Source organism: Dendrobates tinctorius, unplaced genomic scaffold, assembly GCF_039654945.1.
Source record: "Dendrobates tinctorius isolate UK_male_01 unplaced genomic scaffold, ASM3965494v1 ptg000250l, whole genome shotgun sequence".
Classification (NCBI taxonomy): domain Eukaryota; kingdom Metazoa; phylum Chordata; class Amphibia; order Anura; family Dendrobatidae; genus Dendrobates; species Dendrobates tinctorius.
Window position 1 is genome coordinate 18805931 of NW_027361917.1, and position 20405 is coordinate 18826335.

A 20405-nucleotide genomic window follows, 5' to 3' on the forward strand; every position below is an offset into this window, starting at 1 on the left:
TGAGTATACAGATGAACCGCAGAGGCTTGTAGCTGCTGCTTTCTCAGGTAACTCATTTCCCTTACTGTTTATTCACAGGAGTGAGTGTTTCTGCCACATCTCTAGCCCTATGAGCTTATCAGTCAGTGGCAAAGGAATGGTTACAGGGCAGAAATACTCCTGTGATAAAACAGGCTGGTAAACGTGTTACCTCACGTAAGCAAACAGTTTGAGCCCTTGCTTATCATGAGTGACTTCTGCTTCCTATCCAGACCAGGAGCTGTGGTTCAGAGCTGTGATGTCTGCCAACCATGAAGTGGAGCAACTCTGCATGGTTAGATATAGCAAATAAAAGTTAATAGCATGGGCACATTTATAAAATTATCTTAGAAAAGGAACTTTTTTAACACATCCAATTGTGTAATTTATTGTTGTTCCATGATTTATTGATTAAAATGTACTTTGTTTCCTTACAACCCCTTTATCATCCCTTTGTCATCATTTATATATATAAAGCCATATCAGAAGCTCTTTTTTTTTTTTAAATAAAACCAGCAAGTGAACTGTAGACAAAGATGGCATCATGTTGTTGAACCAACAGTGTTCATTCTACTAATTCTTCATTTTTAGGAGGCATTCAGAAAGGGCAATAAACACATACTTCCTAATAAGTGAATCTATTATTCGTCCTATTCCATAAATCATGGTAATAACTATTTACAAAAATAAATGGTCCATTTGATATGTGCAGTTTACAGTTTATAGTTTTATTTTACTGAAAAGGTAAAGTAATGAATAATTAGGGCAGAAAAAGAAAACAATTAGGGCAGGGTGACACTATTATACAGTATAGTGTGAGCTGTTCTACACATAAAGTTCAGTTTCCCAGATGGCTGGAAGTGTTTACTACTCTTTCAGTACAACTACAGGTGAGAGTTTAGGCCTTGTGACCACCATCACCAAATTCCAGTATGGTAACAGGATAACAATTACGGTATGTATATTCTGACTAATGCAACACAACATAGAAATAATACTAACCAGTGATCACCATATTCTCATTCCCTATAAGAAGTCTTGGGGTGGAGCCACTTCTCTGTGACACTAGTATGTCCTCCTCATGACTTGATTGACATCCGTCTTGACAAGTCACCACCAGCAGCCTCAGGTACATGCAAAGTAAAGTGAGGCTCAATAGCCACAACTTCATCTTTGCTGTTGGAGGTGGCTTGTGATGACATAGGCCATGAAAATGTCAGACAAGCCAAAGGGATGACTGACCATTTTGACTCTATAATAGAGCTTCTCCGCTCCAATTACTTCTTACAGGTCATTGGAATATACAGTAGTGCTCTGTGTTCTGGTTTGAAAGTACTTTTTCTATGTTTTGCTGCATCAGATATCATGGTCAACCTGTTACTTTCTTGGATAACATTTCATTTGTACAGTGGGGAAAAAAGTATTTAGTCAGCCACCAATTGTGCAAGTTCTCTCACTTAAAAAGATGAAAGAGGCCTGTAATTGACATCATAGGTAGACCACAACTATGCGAGTCAAAATGAGAAAACTAATCCAGAAAATCACATGGTCTGATTTGGCAAAATTTATTTCCAAATTATGGTGGAAAATAAGTGTTTCGTCACCTAAAATCATGCAAGATTTCTGGCTCTCACAGACCTGTAACTTCTTCTTTAAGAGGCTCCTCTGTCCTCCACTCATTACCTGTAGTAATGGTACCTGTTTGAACTTGTTATCAGTATAAAAGACACCTGTCCACAACCTCAAACAGTCACACTCCAAGCTCCACTATGGTGAAGACCAAAGAGCTGTTGAAGGACACCAGAAACAAAATTATAGCCATGCACCAGGCTGGGAAGTGTGAATCTGCCATAGGCAAGCAGCTTGGTGTGATGAAATCAACTGTGGGAGCAATAATAAGAAAATGGAAGACATACAAGACCACTGATAATCTCCCTTGATCTGGGGCGCCACGCAAGATCTCACCCTGTGGGGTCAAAATGATCACAAGAACGTTAAGCAAAAATCCCAGAACCACACTGTAGGACCTAGTGAATGACCTGTATAGAGCTAGGACCACCATAACAAAGGCTACCATCAGTAACACACTACGCCTCCAGGGACTCAGATCCTGAAGTGCCAGATGTGCCCCCCTGCTTAAGCCAGTACATGTCAGGGCCTGTCTGAAGTTTGCTAGAGAGCATTTGGATTATCCAGAAGAGCATTGGTAGAATGTCACATTGTCTGATGAAACCAAAGTAGAGCTGTTTGGTAGAAACAAAACTCGTCGTGTTTGCAGGAGACAGTATGCTGTGTTGCAACAAAAGAATACCATACCTACTGTGAAGCATGGGGGTGGCAACATCATGATTTGGGGCTGTTTCTCTGCAAAGGGACCAGGACGACTGATCTGTGTACATGAAAGAATGAATGGGGCCATATATTGTGAGATTTTGAGTGCAAACCTCCTTCTATCAGCAAGGGCATTGAAGATGAAACGTGGATGGGCCTTTCAGCATGATAATGATTCCAAGTGCACCGCCAGGGCAACAAAGGTGTGTCTTTGAAAGAAGCATATGAAGGTCCTGGAGTGGCCTATCCAGTCTCCAGATCTCAACCCCATAGAAAACCTTTTGAGGGATTTGGAAGTCCATTTTGTCCATTGACAGGCCCAAAATATCTTTGCTCTAGAGGAGACCTGCATGGAGGAATTTGCCAACATACCACCAACAGTATGTGCCAACCTTGTGAAGACTTACAGAAATCGTTTCACCTGTCATTGTTCGCAAAGGATATACAACAAAATATTGAGATGAACTTTTGTTAATGACCAAATACTTATTTTCCACCATAATTTGAAAAATAAATTTTGCCAAATCAGCCAAGGTGATTTTCTGGATTAATTTTCTCATTTTGACTCACATAGTTGTGTTCTACCTATCATGTCAATTAAAGGCCTCTCTCCTCTTTTTAAGTGTAAGAACTTGCACAATTGGTGGCTGACTAAATACTTTTTTTCCCCACTGTATATTATCAATCCTGACAGGTTTCCTTCCAAGTGTAGAATGTCTTTGAATTCCAAAAATCATACTATACCATTGAAACCCAAATAGTACTGCTCTGTATAAATAATGAGGAGTACAGATGAACGGATCTCTTTGCGAAACCCACGGGCCAAGGTCCAGGTCAGTGCTCTTTGGCCATGGACTGGAGTTGCGTGAATTTCCTTACCCTCCAGAATTTCCTTATCCTTTGGGATCCCAGGTTCAGCTTATTAGCTGGGCTGGGGAGAAGTCATCTATAAGTCGCGCGCTGCTCAGATGATGTCACGGCAGGCCAAATAATCGAACGTTGAACCACAGAGCACTGACCTATACCTTGGACCATGGTTGAGCAAAGCAATACGTCCATCTCTAATGAGAAGGCTATTTCTCATGGCTATCTAATGTTTACATTTTTTTTTCTGCTCAACAGCACATTTTTCATTTTTTTTTTATATAAATGCCCATTACATGATCTATAATGATGCATAGGCTTTTGATTATTCCCGTTGTTGAAGGTGAATTTATGTTTTCCCTCAATATTGTTTCAGGAATAGTTCCAATGTAGCAGCTTCATTATTTCAATTTTCCTAATAGGTTTCTGCCCTAATCTCTTGTTACATGGATAGTAGTGCTAATCAGTTTTTCCCAAAGCCATTTGGAATAAATTTCTCATAAGCCTGCCTTTAAAAAGTTAACTCTGCCCATAAAGTAATTTGCAAACCACAAAGATGTCAAAAACAACAGCAAATACTGCGCAGTGTGTCCGGTGCAAGTATTAAGAAAGTCAGAACGATAATTTGTGTGGACCCGAGGGCTTTTCCAATAATAACATTGTGATTTGCATCATATCATACAAATCTATATAAGAAGCCAAATATACAAGCTTTATTACATGAAACAGCACGACTAGTAAATAGCCAAAATAAGCACAAGCAAAATTAATGGGATGAGTAGAGTTTCTGCTGCTCTCCTGCTGTACTGGAAATGACCCTTCGATTGTCAGAGATGTGTTATTTGTATTTTGTAAAGAAGTTAACTGTAATACTGTATTAAAGGAAAGCAAAATCAATTCTGTTCAATTTTTCATAGAAGAAAATGTTGAGATAGCCATATGGAAGGGAGAAATTATAGTGAAAAATACATTTATCTTGGAGACAGTATGTTCAGTACTCCAAAATAAGGTAGCAGATGTTTGAGAATGAGACATGATGAATACAAGCCTATTGCAAATTGCATATATATTTATATACATACTGTGCATATACACATGCATATACATAGTTGTATGTGCAAAGCAAGAAGCAATTGGAAAATTTAATAAAGTTTATTAACCACCACACCGCTTTGGTGCTCTTTGTTAATTACAGACCACTCTTTGGCTTTTTCCCCACATACACGGTCAGAGGAGGGCCCCGATGCGAGAACAGTATATGGGCCCTTTGCTGTCCTATCGCTCATCATAATGCACAACTCCACCTGCTTTGGAGGCAGAAGTGGCCCCTTTGCAACTATGCAGCCGCAATCATTGCACCAATAGTATGTCCACCCCTGTCTTCGATCCATTTCCACCACTAGTGGGCACACTCTCTATATACAGCTATCTTGACCGACAGTTGCCCTGAATGTGGGCAGAATAGTTTTATCAGTTACTGCGTGTGGAGCACAAGTTGCTCTGTACTAAAAAAACATAGAAGAATGATCCAAATGATTTACAGCTCTGGCAAAAATTAAGAGACCACTGCACAGTTTTATAAAAATAAGCTTCTCTTCATGTCTGACAGCCGTTCCATTCCAGTGTCAGTTGAATTCCAACCAGAGTACACCTCATTCTACTTAATGTGCTTCTGATTAGGTGATCACCTGAACAAATATTATTTAACAAAGGAAAGTATAAAAAACCCTGCTATGGTGTTTAAAATCCTCTTGCAATAGGACAAGCTGGATGGCAAAACAAGTGCTAGTTATATCCCAAAAGTAATAGGAATGAAAAATTAACTTTTATCCATGCCAAAGGAGTTGAAAAGAAAAGTCTTGAGTGAGGAAAAGTAGGGCTAAATTCTGGCTTTACTAGCAGAGGGATACAGTGCGCGTCATGCTGCCTCCATGATTAAAATTTCTAAGACGGCATCCATTACAACAAGGTCAAGCAGCAAACATTAGGTACAACAAAGCTACAGACCTGCAGAGGGTGAAAATGATTCTCTACTGGCCGGGATGACCGTCATCTTATTCAAATGTCACTCAGCAATTTGCAGCTGGGGTGAAATGCATGGCAAGAACAGTTCATAACAGGCTCTAAGAGGCAGGGCTCAAGTCATGTAAAGATAGAAAAAAGCCTTTCATCAATTAGAAACAAAGGAGAGCCAGGCTGGAGTTTTCCAAAGACCATAAGGATTGGACCAAAGAGGACTGGAGTAAGATAATCTTCTCTGATGAGTCTAATTTTCAGCTTTGCCCAACACCTGGTTGTCTAATGGTTAGACAGAGACTTGGAGAGGCGTACAAGCCACTGTGTCTTGCACCCACTGTGAAATTTGGTGGAGGATCAGTGGTAATCTGGGGATGCTTCAGTTAGGCTGGAATTGGGCAGGGTAATATTTGCGAAGGACGTATGAATCAAGCCGCATGCAAGGTTATCCTGGAAAACAGTTGATTCCTTCTGCTCAGGCAATGTTCCCCAACTCTGAGGACTGGATTTTCCTGCAGGACAATGCGTCATGCCATACAGCTAGGTCAGTTAATGTGTGGATGAAGAACCACCACATCAAATCCCTGTCATTGGCAGCCCATTCTCCAGACCTGAACCCCATTGAAAACCTATGGAATGTAATCAAGAGGATGATGGATAGTCACAAGCCATCAAACAAAGAAGATCTGCTTAAATTTTTGAATCAGGAGTGGCATAAGGTCACCCAAAAGCAATGTGAAAATCTGGTGGAAAGCATGCCAAAACGCATGAAAGCGGTGATTAAAAATCATGGTTATTCCAAAAAATATTGATTTCTGAACTCTTCCTGAGTTAAAACATTAGTATTGTTGTTTCTAAATGATTATGAACTTATTTTCTTAGCATTATTTGAGATCTGCAAGCACTAAATTTTTTGTTATTTTGACCATTTCTCATTTTCTGAAAATAAATACAAAATTTAGTGCTTGGAAATTCGAAGACATGTTGTCGGTAGTTTATAGAATAAAAGAGCAATTTACATTTTTCTCAAAAATATACCTATGAAGAGAAAAATCAGACAAACTGAAAATTTTGCAGTGGTCTCTTAATTTTTGCCAAAACTGTATATTGGGAGATCTCTTTAAATCAGAAAAACAAAAAAAACACCTGGAGGAATTTCAGTCAATATGATCTTCTGATCTATGGTCTATTGGACCCTTTCTACTGAGTAGAATGTGATCTTCTCACATGTACTCATAACATATTAGAATATTTTATTGAAATTTACACTTTAAAGTGTACCTCCTATTCCTGATGAAACATACAAGATTTTGCCCTTCCTGCTTCTCTGTAGTAGTTTGTAGAAAACTGGTCATACATATTAGATAGCTGTATCATGTGGCTAGACATCTGTTTTTCCTGCTTCCCCAATAAATGGGAGGAGTAAGCCCTCCTGTGTTTTCTGTGAAAGAGCCGAGGCTGGAGGAGTCCATTATCTCTGCTCCAAACAAAAGGAATGGCCATTAAAACTCAACAGGTTGGATTGGGAGGCCCCCATACAAATCAGATGGTCAGCCAATCCCACCAATTTCGGAGATTCTCGCCTTAAGGCCCTTTTACATTTAGCGATGCACCAGCGATCCGACCGGCGATCCGACCCGGTCAGGATCGCTGGTGCATCGCTAAATGATCGCTAGTGAGCTTTCATACAGAAAGACCTCACAGCGATGCAGCAGCGACGCAGCGCACGATACTCACCATTCACACACAGCGATCCTGCGTCCTCCCGCCCGCCTCCACGCGTCGTTGGACGTCACAGCAGGAAGTCTCAGCAGGAAGCGCCCGACGAGAAATGGAGCCGGACATTCTCGCGCGATCAGCCATGGACAGCGGGGGAGCCGGTTGCTGGTAAGTATCACACATAGCGATATCGCTAGCAATATCGCTATAACGTCACAAAACCAGTGACGTTTTAGCGATATTGCTAGCGATATCGCTTAGTGTAAAACCCCCTTTAGATTTTGCAACACTTCTTTGCTTCCTGCCTCCTAAGTCTCCGTATTCACTCTAAGTGCTGTAACAATTATTCACTGTTCCAAGTATTAAATGAGGATGCTTTAGTTAGACTTTAAGGAAACCTGTCACCTTGGAAAACAATATTTACTTGCAGATATAGGGTTAAACTGCAAGTAAATAGTGCTACTGTGCTGACCAGACACCTTACTGAAAGTGTGGCTGAAAATTAAATTATTTCCTCCTGGGAACCGCTGGCTTTCAGACATAGGGACGTGCCTGGAGTGGTTACAGTCACTGCTCAAAGCATCGCTCACTATACTGTCAGTGCTGGCTATAAGCACCCCCCCTGCACTTTGATTGAGAGTTCACGGTTCAGCCCATCTGTGAAGAGCAAGATGTCAGTCAAAGTCCCGGGGCATGCTTACAGCCATCTCTCACAATATTGTAAGTGGTGCTGTGAGCTGAGCCACTCTGTCCACACCCCCATGACTGAAAGCCAGTGGCTCCCAGGAGGAAATAAGTTTATTTTCTCCCGATAGCCACATTTTTAATAAGGCAACCAGGCAGCCACCTCTCAGCATAATGAGTGGTGCAGTGAGCGGCCACTCCGTGCATCACCCTCATGACTGAAGACCGCGGCTTTCACGAGGAAATAAGTACATCCTCTTCCAGTATTCCCATTTTCAGTGAGGAGGCCAGGCTGCCACCTCTCTCAGCATAATGAGTGGTGCAGTGAGCGGCCACTCCGTGCATCACCCTCATGACTGAAGACCGCGGCTTTCACAAGGAAATAAGTACATTCTCTCCCAGTATTCCCATTTTCAGTAAGGAGGCCAGGCTGCCACCTCTCACAGAATGAGTGGCGTTTTGAGCGGTGACTGTAGCCATTCCGTGTATCATCCCCATGACTGAAAACCGTCGGCTTTCAGAAGGAAATAAGTACATACTGTACTTTTGCGGTAGTCCCATTTTCAGTAAGGCGGCCAGGCAGCATAGGAGCACTGGTAAATAGTGTTTTCCAAGGTGACAAGTTCCTTTTAAATTGCTGCAAGGAAGCAGTAGGTATCCTCATTTTTTTAGGCAAACTTGGAAGAAATTTAAAAAGTATATTACCGTAATTTAAGAAACAGGGCTGAGTGTTGACACAAATTGTGATTTTCTGATTCAGTCCTGAGGCATAAGTGCGCTGTGCCATGTTACAATTCAAATTGTGGTTTCACTAATATATGTTTTCTCTCTCTCTTGTCTTCAATGTGCACTAGGTGACTTCACTATTACAGGTACGTGTCCCATGTATATTGCTTTTTGTGATGCAGATGATTTAAATTCTTGTTTTGTGTCTTTGGTGTTATTTTGAATTAATATTATTTTCTCTTTCAAAGGAAAAGTGCTGTTTGGTAAGACGTAAAAGTTTCTAGCCGAGCCACTCTTGCATTGGTTATTATCACAATTAACACTACATGTGTTTTATGTGTGTATTACTGACGGATTATTACCATAACCCTGATTGCTGTTGTTGTAGGCGAAGTGACACTCTGGTATTTTCTTTTTCAGCTATTCATTCCCAAGTCAAAAATATATCCTGTATGCTTTATTAAGTGAGTTTTTCACCTAAAGCAGCAACATCATAAATAATAGAATTTCTCGATTTCACCTTCCATCAGTGTATGGCTCTGTTCACATCATCATTTTTATGTTTCCATCAGGGGTTTTTTATGGCACAAAGAATGCTGCACAACTATAGCCTTCACAAATATCAAGAAACTATGATTGATCCTATTATAAATCAATGAGTCCTTATGATCCGGCACAACTGTCATGGCTCCACAATGAATGAAAACCAAGACTGTTAGGCTATGTGCACACGTTGTGGATTCTGCTGCGGATCCGCAGCGGATTTGGCCCTGCGGACCCGCAGCGGTTTCCGCAGCGTTGTACAGTACCATGTTAGCCTATGCAAAACAAAAACCGCTGTGCAGATGCTGCAGATTTTTCCGTGCGGTTTTGCCGCGGATTACAATCCGCAGCATGTCAATTGTTTGTGCGGAATCCGCAGCGGTTTCTCACCTTATCCTTATGACGTGTGAAACCGCAGGGCAAAACCGCTGGCTAAGGCTGGTTTCACATTTGCGTTTTTTAGCGCTGGAAAAAAACGCACACCTGCGCATGCGTTTTTTCCCCTATATTTAACATGGGTGCGCATACCTGCGCACTGGTCAGCGCATGTATGCGATTTTCATGCGCTGCGTTTTTTTGGGGTGTGCGATTGGATTTTCCAGACGCAGCATGTTGCATTTTTTGGCCCTGCAAAAAAGCGCATGCGCACATATGCGCACGTTTTGCGCTAAAAATGGCCATTATAGCCTATGGATGCGCATATGTGCGCACTGGCATGCTCATGTATGCGTTTTTTTGCATATGCGTTTTTTTTTTTAAACCATGGAATTTAGGGGTTTGGGTTAGAGTTAGGGTTAGTTAAGGGGGTTTAGGGTTAGGGTTATGGTCAGGGTCAGGGTTAGGGTTAGGGTTAGGGTCAGGGTTAGGGTTAAGTATGGTTTTGTTAAGGATTAGGGTCATGGTTAGGGTCAGGATTAGGGTCAGGGTTAGGGTCAGGGTTAGGGTTAGGGTCAGGGTTAGGGTTAGTTAGGGTTTAGGGTTTGGGTTAGGGTTAAGTATGATTTGGTTAAGGGTTAGGGTCAGGGTTAGGGTCAGGGTTAGGGTTAGGGTCAGGGTTAGGGTTAGTAAAGTCATGGTTTGGGTAGTGTGAGGGGCCACCTAAAAATGTTGGAAAAAAACGCAAACGCGGTAAAAACGCGCTAAAAACGCATACAAACGCATAAAAACGCTGCGTTTTTTTCATGCATGCTCATAAAAATGCTTGAAAAAAACGCAGCAGTTGTATGCTTATGTATGCGTTTTTTCAATGCGTTTTTTTGCGGGAAAAACGCGCTGCAAAAAAAAGCAAGTGTGAAACTAGCCTAATCCGCACATAAACCTCAGGACTTTTGTCCTGCGGATTTACCTGCGGATTTCACCAAATCCGCGCGGAAAAATCCGCAGATCAATCCGCAGCGTATGCACATAGCCTGAGGAATCTGATGTGGTTTTCTTGAGAAATCCACTTTAGGAATCGATGTTCTTTTTTCCAATGTTACTGGATGTGATGCGGATTTTTAAGTTTTCTGACGCAGTTTGAATAAGTTATTGAATCATTTCCTCACATGCTTTTTTACAGCCATTTGACCTGAGTGTCCATAATTAATTCCCATCTTATAACTACTTTTTTTTCATTCTTTAAAATCCACATAAATAAGAACCTCAGAGTGGACATAGCCTTTAGTTTTTCATGCGGAAAGCACTTAAGGAAATTCTCCTTTTTTCTCGAGTTTTTACAGCAGTTTTGAAAAAACCTTCTGTGAATGCAGCCTTAAGGGTATGTTCACACTGAGTTGCTTGACAATTAAAGACAAAAGGCTTGCAACAAGCTTATTTGAATGAGAAAACACTCCTATAGTGCACGTCGCCTTTTTCTTGGAGTGTTTTTTTATTGTGTTAAAAAGCATCATGTAAATTGTTTGGCGCGTTTTCTGCATGGAAAATGAGCCAAAATGTGCCTTTTTGCACTAGTTTTTATTGGAATTTTTGGCAAGGTTTTTGTAGCAGAAATGCATCAAAACACACCTGCTACACCCGAAATTAAAATTAAAAACACATTTCTCAATGCACTGTAGCTTTACAATGCTGGGGTCCTGGGGTCAAATCTCACCAAGGACAACATCTACAAAGAGTTTGTATATTCTCTCCATGTTTGCGTGGGTTTCCTCCGAGTTCTCATGTTTCCTCCCATACTCCAAAGATAGTGATAGGGAATCTAGATTGTGAGCCCCAATGGGGAGAGCGAGGATGTCTGTAAAGCGCTACAGGATATGATGGCTCAATATAAGCAAAATCATAATAATAATAAAAATGCATCAGAACCCGTGATGAAAAAAGGCATCAAAAACCATATCAAAACATTGTCAAAGCCACATGTTCTTAAAAAAACAAAAAAAACCACGTCTTTTAGAAGGGTTTTTATGTTTTTATTTTTGCCAAAAAAATCCATGTAAAAAAAATTGTTTGAACATACCATGGGAATATCTAAAGTACCTTATCTACATTTTCACGCTGTATTTTAAAAAAAAATTGACTTTTTTTAATACTTTTTTTATTTTTTTAACTCGCAGAAAAAGCCAAGAGTGATCCACTTCCACTGTTTCATTTTCTAAAAAATGTGTTTGAGCTAACATAAGTTTATTTCTAATGCGTGTGTGACATGGCATAACAATATCTAATATCACGTGGTGACCACTGGAAAAGGATTTATGTAAAAACTGTAAAGAAGCATAAATAACATGCACACACATAATATCTACAGTACATACCTGCAGACATGCAAAACATAAACAGCATCAATTACTGATATAGTCAAATTGATTGTCCAAATGAAGTGAATGAATGACCGTTGCAGAGTCCCTTCATTTGCTTAATGGCGTGCAGTAATAATAAAATTATGTGTCGAGTTACCATATTTTTTGGACTATAAGACGCATTGGGCCATAAGAAGCACCTAGGTTTTAGAGGAGGAAATTAGGAAGAAAAACTGAAGCAAAAAATGTGGTCAATTCTGTACTTAATATCCCCTATCCTGGTAAATATGGTCCCTCATCCTCATCCTAATACACATGTCCCCTCATCCCTATCCTGGTATGCATGGCACCACATCCCTATCTTGATATGCATGCCTCCTCATCCCTAGCCTGGTATGCATGGCTCCCTCATCCTTGTTAGGAATTGTTCCCCTCATCCTTATAATATTGGAACGATTAATCACCCTTATCCCTAAACAGATATGCATGGCCCCATCCCAGTCCTGGTATGCATAGTTCCATCCTTATCCTGGTATGACTGGCCCCACCCCATATGCATGGTCCCATCCTTATCCTGGTATGATTGGCCCCATCCTGGTCCTGGTATGCATGGTCCTATCCTTATCCTGGTATGATTGGCCCCATCACGGTCTTCATATGCATGGCCCCATCCTTATTCTGGTATGATTTGCCCCATCCCAGTCCTGGTATGCATGGCCCCATCATTATCCTGGTATGCCTGGTCCCATCCTGGTCCTAGTATGATTGGTCCCATCCTTATTCTGGTATGATTGGCCCCACCCCCATCCTGGTATGCATGGTCCCATCAGAAAAGATTAAAAAAAGCAAACCATTACACTTACGAGGGGCGCCTGAAAAGTTCGAGGCCCACCCATGAAATCTTTTTTGCATGGTCTTGTTTTGCAATGCAATATGTTATTTAGTTAGTTGAATGGTCTCATGAGCAATCTGGATTTATTTTGTTTTTTTGTTTCCATTACAGCATTTTAAAGTTGGGTCGCAAGGCTGAAATATGGAAATGGAGAAGTTGGCAAAGTTCACACATCAGCTGTTGCAATGGCGCAATTCCACCTTCCACCAAGGTGCTTTTTCATCTGTGGGAATAGGTGATAGTCCGAGGGAGCCAAATCAGGGGAATAGGGTGGGTGCTGAAGCAGTTGGAAACCACAGGAGTGAATTGCAGCCATTGCAACAGCCGATGTGTGAACTTTGCCAACTTCTCCATTTCCATATTTCAGCCTTGCGACCCAACTTTAAAATGCTGTAACGGAAACAAAAAAAAATCAAAATAAATCCAGATTGCTCATGAGACCATTCAACTAACTAAATAACATATTGCATTGCAAAACAAGACCATGCAAAAAAGATTTCATGGGTGGGCCTCGAACTTTTCAAGCGCCCCTCGTACCTTCTTCTGCTCCCTCACAGCATCCTGCTCCGGTGCCAGCAACTGCTTAATGCTTGTAAGCATCATATGGCAGGGACGTCATGCGCTGCTCACAAGCAGAGGACAGCTGCCGGAATACTCACTACTCACCGGGACTGCTCATCGTAGAGAGCAGTGAGTATTCATTGCTCTTCAGTAGCGCGCAGTGTCAGCCGGAGCCTTCCTGCTGCTGCCGGCAGTCACATGTGACACTACTTAAGAGAAATGAATATTCTACATTGCCTTCACATTAGCATTCATGTAGGCATGGAAATGTAGAAACGTGTACATATATTTTCTGTGTTGCACGTGGGACATTATTTTGTCTTAAGATGAGATCATTTACTTATGACTAAGGATGAGCAGACCTGTGGAAGTTCGGGTTCGTCGTGTTCGACCAAACCCCAAACTCATTCTCTTTCTCCCTCCCTCTCTGCCTCTCCAATACAGTTTTGTGCATAGCCTACATACTATGCGCCTACCATTGGATGATGTTATAGTTCATTAGGAATGATGTCTAGTTCTTAGACAATCTACTTAGATTCCCCTTGTTCCTAATGTAGGAATTACTGGAACTGGTGGCTTCCTTATTCCTTGTCTGCTCATATGCATATTGTGGATATTTTATACACTGTATGGTACTTGCATATATTATGAATTTCAGGGGCAGACAAACCATTGGTGCAACCTGTGCAGCCGCAGGGGCCCAAGAGCTAAGGGGCCCATTTCCACCTTCAAAGCAGGTGGAATTGTGCTCTACGATGAGCTATTGGACATCAAATGGCCCATATATTGTTCTTGCAGAGGGGCCCTCTTCTGTGTGTATTCACCACTGGTTTACCTATTATCATTATAACTTCTTAATGAGCATGTAGTTTATTATATGTTGTGTCCTGGCTGTTTTCTGGGGAATAATCATCAAGATTTTTATTCCTTGCAAATGTTACTGTTTTAATATCATTAAGTATATTTTGTAGTATCTACAGAAACTAAGTTAGGTGATCGACTAGAGGACTAGTGAAAGAATCAGATAGTTTATGGATGACCTGAAAGCACCACTCCAGCGTTTTGTTTGGTTTTTTTTTATCCTTTTGTTAGTGATTATGTATATAAGTGTATTTCATGTAGTTACATGCTCACTGGTCAGAGACCTGTTTTCACCGCCCTCCGGTTGCTTCGGCACCATGTAACTGCTTTTCTAACCTGTTGGATCACTCTGTGTCCCAGTTGTCACTTTTCTCAATACAGGTCTATGGGTCACAGATCTAAGCTCCAGAGGTTCATTCTGAATTCCTATAGACCTACATTAAAAAGTTAAAAAAAATGACTTCTCCTTCACATAGTAACTGCTGTGTGGTTTGGCCAGTCATAACTACAGTCACGTGGTGCCACTGATGAAGTCAACTATGGGTGAGTTTGTGACTACACACATTACATTTACATACGTGATCATTAACAAGGGGATGAGAAAAAACGTTGGGAGTGGTGCCTTACATATAAAAGTCATAGGAAACCTTGCTGTAACCATATATTCAGCTTACACACAAATCAAGGCTCTCCTCGACCAGATGATATTGTAGCCCAGCAAAAAGCAATAAAATAAAAAAAGGAAGGTATATCCAGCACGGGTTTCCATAAAAATGCTTGTTTATTGCAAATCCATAAAAACTCCAGACATAGAGTAACCAAGGACGCGTTTTAGACTGTTACATCTGTTACGTCCTTAGTCATTGCATATTCAGAGGTAGAATATTTGAGACTGCAGAAAGTTTGTGCATTTTGCTAATAAAGTTGATTTGCGATGGGGGTTGAATAATTTTGATTGCTTCTCTATAGATGGATGACACACTTGCTAGTCACTTACTTACACATCAGTTACCCTTAGACATCGTTATAGCAAGTATTAGTTCTCACTCCCTCCACAGGAAATTTTTGCCTAAATAGATGACAGTTTCCAGTGACAGAGTGTAAATCATGGAAGGAGCTCTTTGTAGGTTAACGGCAATCTAGCCGCATTAAGGACGGCTTTGGACACTTGTAACATAAAGCAGAACACACTTGTACAGTCACTGTTATGTACATGAGTTGTTACGTGCAGCGTAATAATAAATCTGCATTTTTCCCCAAAAAACTTTCCATTTTAAAGCTGGAAAGGAGCTTAACATTAATGGTAACTAATTCATATTAGCCTATAAATACACAGTAGCTCAGCCACTTAATAGCACTGGTAAGTGACACAGTTACATCCTTTTATAAACATTGCATTAGAAACATATCCATTGACCTTCACGAAAGTAAATAATTGGTCCATGTATTTTTTGCTATGTGATAGTCTTGAAATACACAAACAATTGTAAAAGCTATCAAGGAAACACCAAAAATAGTTCATTATTGTACAATTAATACCTACAATCCATAGTTGCTGTATATACATAACCATCTATGGCTACTAACTCTATATAAACACATAGGTGGAAATTTGTGAAGACTGAAGTTTTGGACGCCAGCCTTCAATCACTGGCCGATTGTAGGATGATGTGCCAGAAAGCTAAATCTTTTGGACTGTCCGTGCTCTGGAGTATAAAATCTACGATAGCCATGAGCGTAGTTTTCATTTGCAATGTACGGCACTTTTTGACACTATAGTATATTTGTTGCACGATGATTAGTCACACCAATCTCTTGCTAAGCCCCAGGGCTAGTGCCAGTGCGAAGGGGATAGAAGGTGGCTAAATTTCGTGTGAAATACTACTTGCAACACATGTTGTGACTTTTTATTGTCCGTTTTCTAGTGTAGAGGGGATGATACATTTCCACCGTACTGTCCAGAAAAGTAACAGAAGTGTCATGTACCAGAATCAGTGGGTCTCTCCTACTGTCTATGGGATGCTTGATAGGCATGTCGTGCTGCATCAAAAAGTGTTGGTTGCCCCACCGGTGAGGTCCTACTTATGTGGCTTCTTTAAAGCAGGACAGTTCACCTTATCTACAGTGGGGAAAATTAGTATTTGATACACTGCCAATTTTGAAAGTTTCCCCACCTAGAAAGAATGGAGAGTTCTGTAATTTTTAACATAGGTACAGTGGGGAAAAAAAGTATTTAGTCAGTCAGCAATAGTGCAAGTTCCACCACTTAAAAAGATGAGAGGCGTCTGTAATTTACATCATAGGTAGACCTCAACTATGGGAGACAAACTGAGAAAAAAAAATCCAGAAAATCACATTGTCTGTTTTTTTTTCATTTTATTTGCATATTATGGTGGAAAATAAGTATTTGGTCAGAAACAAGCAATCAAGATTTCTGGCTCTCACAGACCTGTAACTTCTTCTTTAAGAGTCTCCTCTTTCCTCCACTCATTACCTGTAGTAATGGCACCTGTGTAAACTTGTTATCAGTATAAAAAGACACCTGTGCACACCCTCAAACAGTCTGACTCCAAACACCACTATGGTGAAGACCAAAGAGCTGTCAAAGGACACCAGAAACAAAATTGTAGCCCTGCACCAGGCTGGGAAGACTGAATCTGCAATAGCCAACCAGCTTGGAGTGAAGAAATCAACTGTGGGAGCAATAATTAGAAAATGGAAGACATACAAGACCACTGATAATCTCCCTCGATCTGGTGCTCCACGCAAAATCCCACCTCGTGGGGTCAGAATGATCACAAGAACGGTGAGCAAAAATCCCAGAACCACGCGGGGGGACCTAGTGAATGAACTGCAGAGAGCTGGGACCAATGTAACAAGGCCTACCATAAGTAACACACTACGCCACCATGGACTCAGATCCTGCAGTGCCAGACGTGTCCCACTGCTTAAGCCTGTACATGTCCGGGCCCGTCTGAATTTTGCTAGAGAGCATTTGGATGATCCAGAGGAGTTTTGGGAGAATGTCCTATGGTCTGATGAAACCAAACTGGAACTGTTTGGTAGAAACACAACTTGTCGTGTTTGGAGGAAAAAGAATACTGAGTTGCATCCATCAAACACCATACCTACTGTAAAGCATGGTGGTGGAAACATCATGCTTTGGGGCTGTTTCTCTGCAAAGGGGCCAGGACGACTGATCCGGGTACATGAAAGAATGAATGGGGCCATGTATCGTGAGATTTTGAGTGCAAACCTTCCATCAGCAAGGGCATTGAAGATGAAACGTGGCTGGGTCTTTCAATATGACAATGATCCAAAGTACACCGCCAGGGCAACGAAGGAGTGGCTTCGTAAGAAGCATTTCAAGGTCCTGGAGTGGCCTAGCCAGTCTCCAGATCTCAACCCTATAGAAAACCTTTGGAGGGAGTTGAAAGTCCGTGTTGCCAAGCAAAAAGCCAAAAACATCACTGCTCTAGAGGAGATCTGCATGGAGGAATGGGCCAACATACCAACAACAGTGTGTGGCAACCTTGTGAAGACTTACAGAAAACGTTTGACCTCTGTCATTGCCAACAAAGGATATATCACAAAGTATTGAGATGAAATTTTGTTTCTGACCAAATACTTATTTTCCACCATAATATGCAAATAAAATGAAAAAAAAACAGACAATGTGATTTTCTGGATTTTTTTTTCTCAGTTTGTCTCCCATAGTTGAGGTCTACCTATGATGTAAATTACAGACGCCTCTCATCTTTTTAAGTGGTGGAACTTGCACTATTGCTGACTGACTAAATACTTTTTTTCCCCACTGTACATTTCAACTGTGAGACACAAAATCTTAAAAAGAATCCAGAAAATCACATTGTATTATTTTTACAAAATTATTTTGAACTTTATTACATGAAATAAGTATTTGATACAATAGAAAAGCAGAACTTAATATTTGGTGCAGAAATCTTTGTTTGCAATTACAGAGGTCAGACGTTTCCTGTAGGTCTTGACCAAGTTTGCACACACTGCAGCAGGGATTTTGGCCCACTCCTCCATACAGATCTTATCCAGAGCTCTCAGGTGTCAGGGCTATCACTGGGCAACATTGAGTTTCAGCTTCCTCCAAAGATTTTCTTTTGGGTTCAGGTCTGGAGACTAGCTAGGCCACTCCAGGACCTTTGAATGCTTCTTACGGAGCCACCCCTTAGTTGCCCTGGCTATGTGTTTTGGGTCAATGTCAGGCTGGATGAGCCAGCCATGACCCATCTTCAATGCTCTTACTGAGGGCAGGAGGTTGTTAGCCAAAATCTCCCAATACATGACCCTATTCATCCTCCCTTCAATATAGTGCAGTGATCCTGTCCCCTTTGCGGAAAAGCATCCCCAAAGTATGATGTTTCCCCCACCATGCTTCATGATTGGGACAGTGTTCTTGGTTTTGTACTCATCCTTTTTCTTCATCCAAACACAGTGAGGGGAGTTGATGGCAAAAAGTTCTATTTTGGTCTCATCTGAACACATGATCTACTCATATGCCTCCTGTGGTGCTTCCTGTGGATCATCCAGATGGTCATTGGTGAACTTCAAACGGACCTTGACATGTGCTGGTGTGAGCAGGGGAACCTTGCGTTCCCTGCAGGATTTTAATTCATGATGGCGTAGTGTGTTACTAACGGTAATATTTGAGATTGTGGTCCCAGCTCTCTTCAGGCCATTGACCAGGTCCTCTCGTGTAGTTCTGGGCTGATTCCTGACCTTTATCAGAATCATCCTCACCCCACAAGGCAAAATCTTGCATGGAGCCCCAGACCGAGCAAGATTGACAGTCATCTTGTGTTTCTCTCTCACCCATGACAGCACCACGGAGAGAGGGGATCCGCCCTTCAGGGACAGGTACCTACAGAAAAAGGGCGGTACCTCTCCTCCGCCTTCAGTTGGGTTCCTGTCCCTGACGGGGGGACCTACAGTACGGCGTACCTGTGAGGAGTCCGGGGCCGGCCTGTCTGGGTATCGGCAGCGGGGAGGCCCCTGTCGCGGCAGGTGCGGTGCCCGAAGCCGCCACCGCCGGGGCCGATGCGGGCTGCCAAGTGAGCGGGGGGGAGAGACGCCGGAGTCGCCGCTCCGGAAAGGAGGTCGGGGCTCAGCGGGACCCGGTGGAGCGTGGGCAGCGCCATGGTACGGAGAGTACCAAGATGGCCGCTGCCCCGGAAGTAGACCAACGACTTCCGGGTCCCGGAACCGGGCGCATGCGCAGGAGCGCGCTTCCCGACCAGTGCGTGCAGGGGGAGCGGTGACGTCACGCGGCGCCAAGTTTAAAAAAGGTGAGGTGCAGAAATTCCTGGCTGGAAGCGATCCTAACAATGGAGGATAGCGACCAGCAACAGGAGCAGAGGCAGCAGCTGAAACAGCAGCAGCAGCAGCACCACCAACACCACCACCGACAAAAGGAACGAAACACAGAGTGCCGTTCCAGCAGTCACTCCACGCGGCGTAGCACGTCAGCATCGAGGAGCAGAACGCCACCAGGAGATCAGCCTATACAGGACCTGACTCCGTCTCCCGAACCGGTACCTGCAGCCGCGCGCCTTTTTTTGGGGTAAGTGATCTTCGTGAATGTCACCCTTGTAATGCAATCCCTCTCCCTTATTAGGGAAAGAAGAAGGCTAAAAAGAAGAACAGGGAATGTCCCACTTGCGCTAAACCCCTACCGGTATCATGGGAGAAAAAACTATGCGAGTCCTGTACAAAAGAAATTGTTTGTCAGGAGACTCCGGATTTCGCATCTGACCTAAGGGCCGCAATTAATTCAGAGGTCCAGAGTGCCATCGAATCCATTAAACATAAGGATAAAACGAGGAAAAAAGACACGGTAGAAACCTCCAAGTCAGACTCTTCCACATCGGGAGAAATCTCGACTAAATCCTCAGAATCCGGCTCCTCATCCTCAGACGAGGAAACAGAATGACGCCATTGTTTTCCCCTAGAAGAGGTAGACAAACTGGTGAAAGCTGTAAGGTCTACCATGGGGGTATTGGACCCGATGCCGGATAAGACAGTCCAGGACATAATGTTCGGGGGGCTAGGCCAGAAAAAACGGAGAGTATTTCCGCTAAACGAAATCGTCAAGGGTCTAATCAAAAGGGAATGGGACAAGCCAGACAGGAAAAATACTACAGTCCCTTCCCTTAAAAGGAAATATCCCTTTGAGGAGGAGGCATCCACGTCTTGGGACAGAGCCCCGAAACTCGATGTGGCAGTCGCTAAAGCCTCAAAGAAATTTGCCCTTCCCTTTGAGGACATGGGCACCCTCAGGGACCCCCTAGATAAGAAGGCAGATACCTTTCTAAAGGGGGCTTGGGAGTCTGCAGGCGGTAACCTCAGGCCAGCGATAGCGGCAACATGTACCTCAAGAGCCCTAATGGTATGGGTGGACCAACTTGAGAAACAGCTGAGGGAAGGGA

General features: G+C 42.4%; 1 protein-coding gene across 2 annotated transcripts in view; it reads left to right on the forward strand.

Annotated features, from left to right (window-relative positions):
* The window catches only part of SLC8A1 (solute carrier family 8 member A1), a 509050-nt gene that overhangs the window by 358898 nt on the left and 129747 nt on the right, over positions 1-20405 (forward strand). For both annotated transcript variants that reach the window (XM_073557503.1, XM_073557502.1), the window contains exon 4: positions 8487-8504. In XM_073557503.1, the coding sequence (XP_073413604.1) occupies positions 8487-8504 (18 nt within the window). The remainder of the gene's footprint in view (positions 1-8486; positions 8505-20405) is intronic.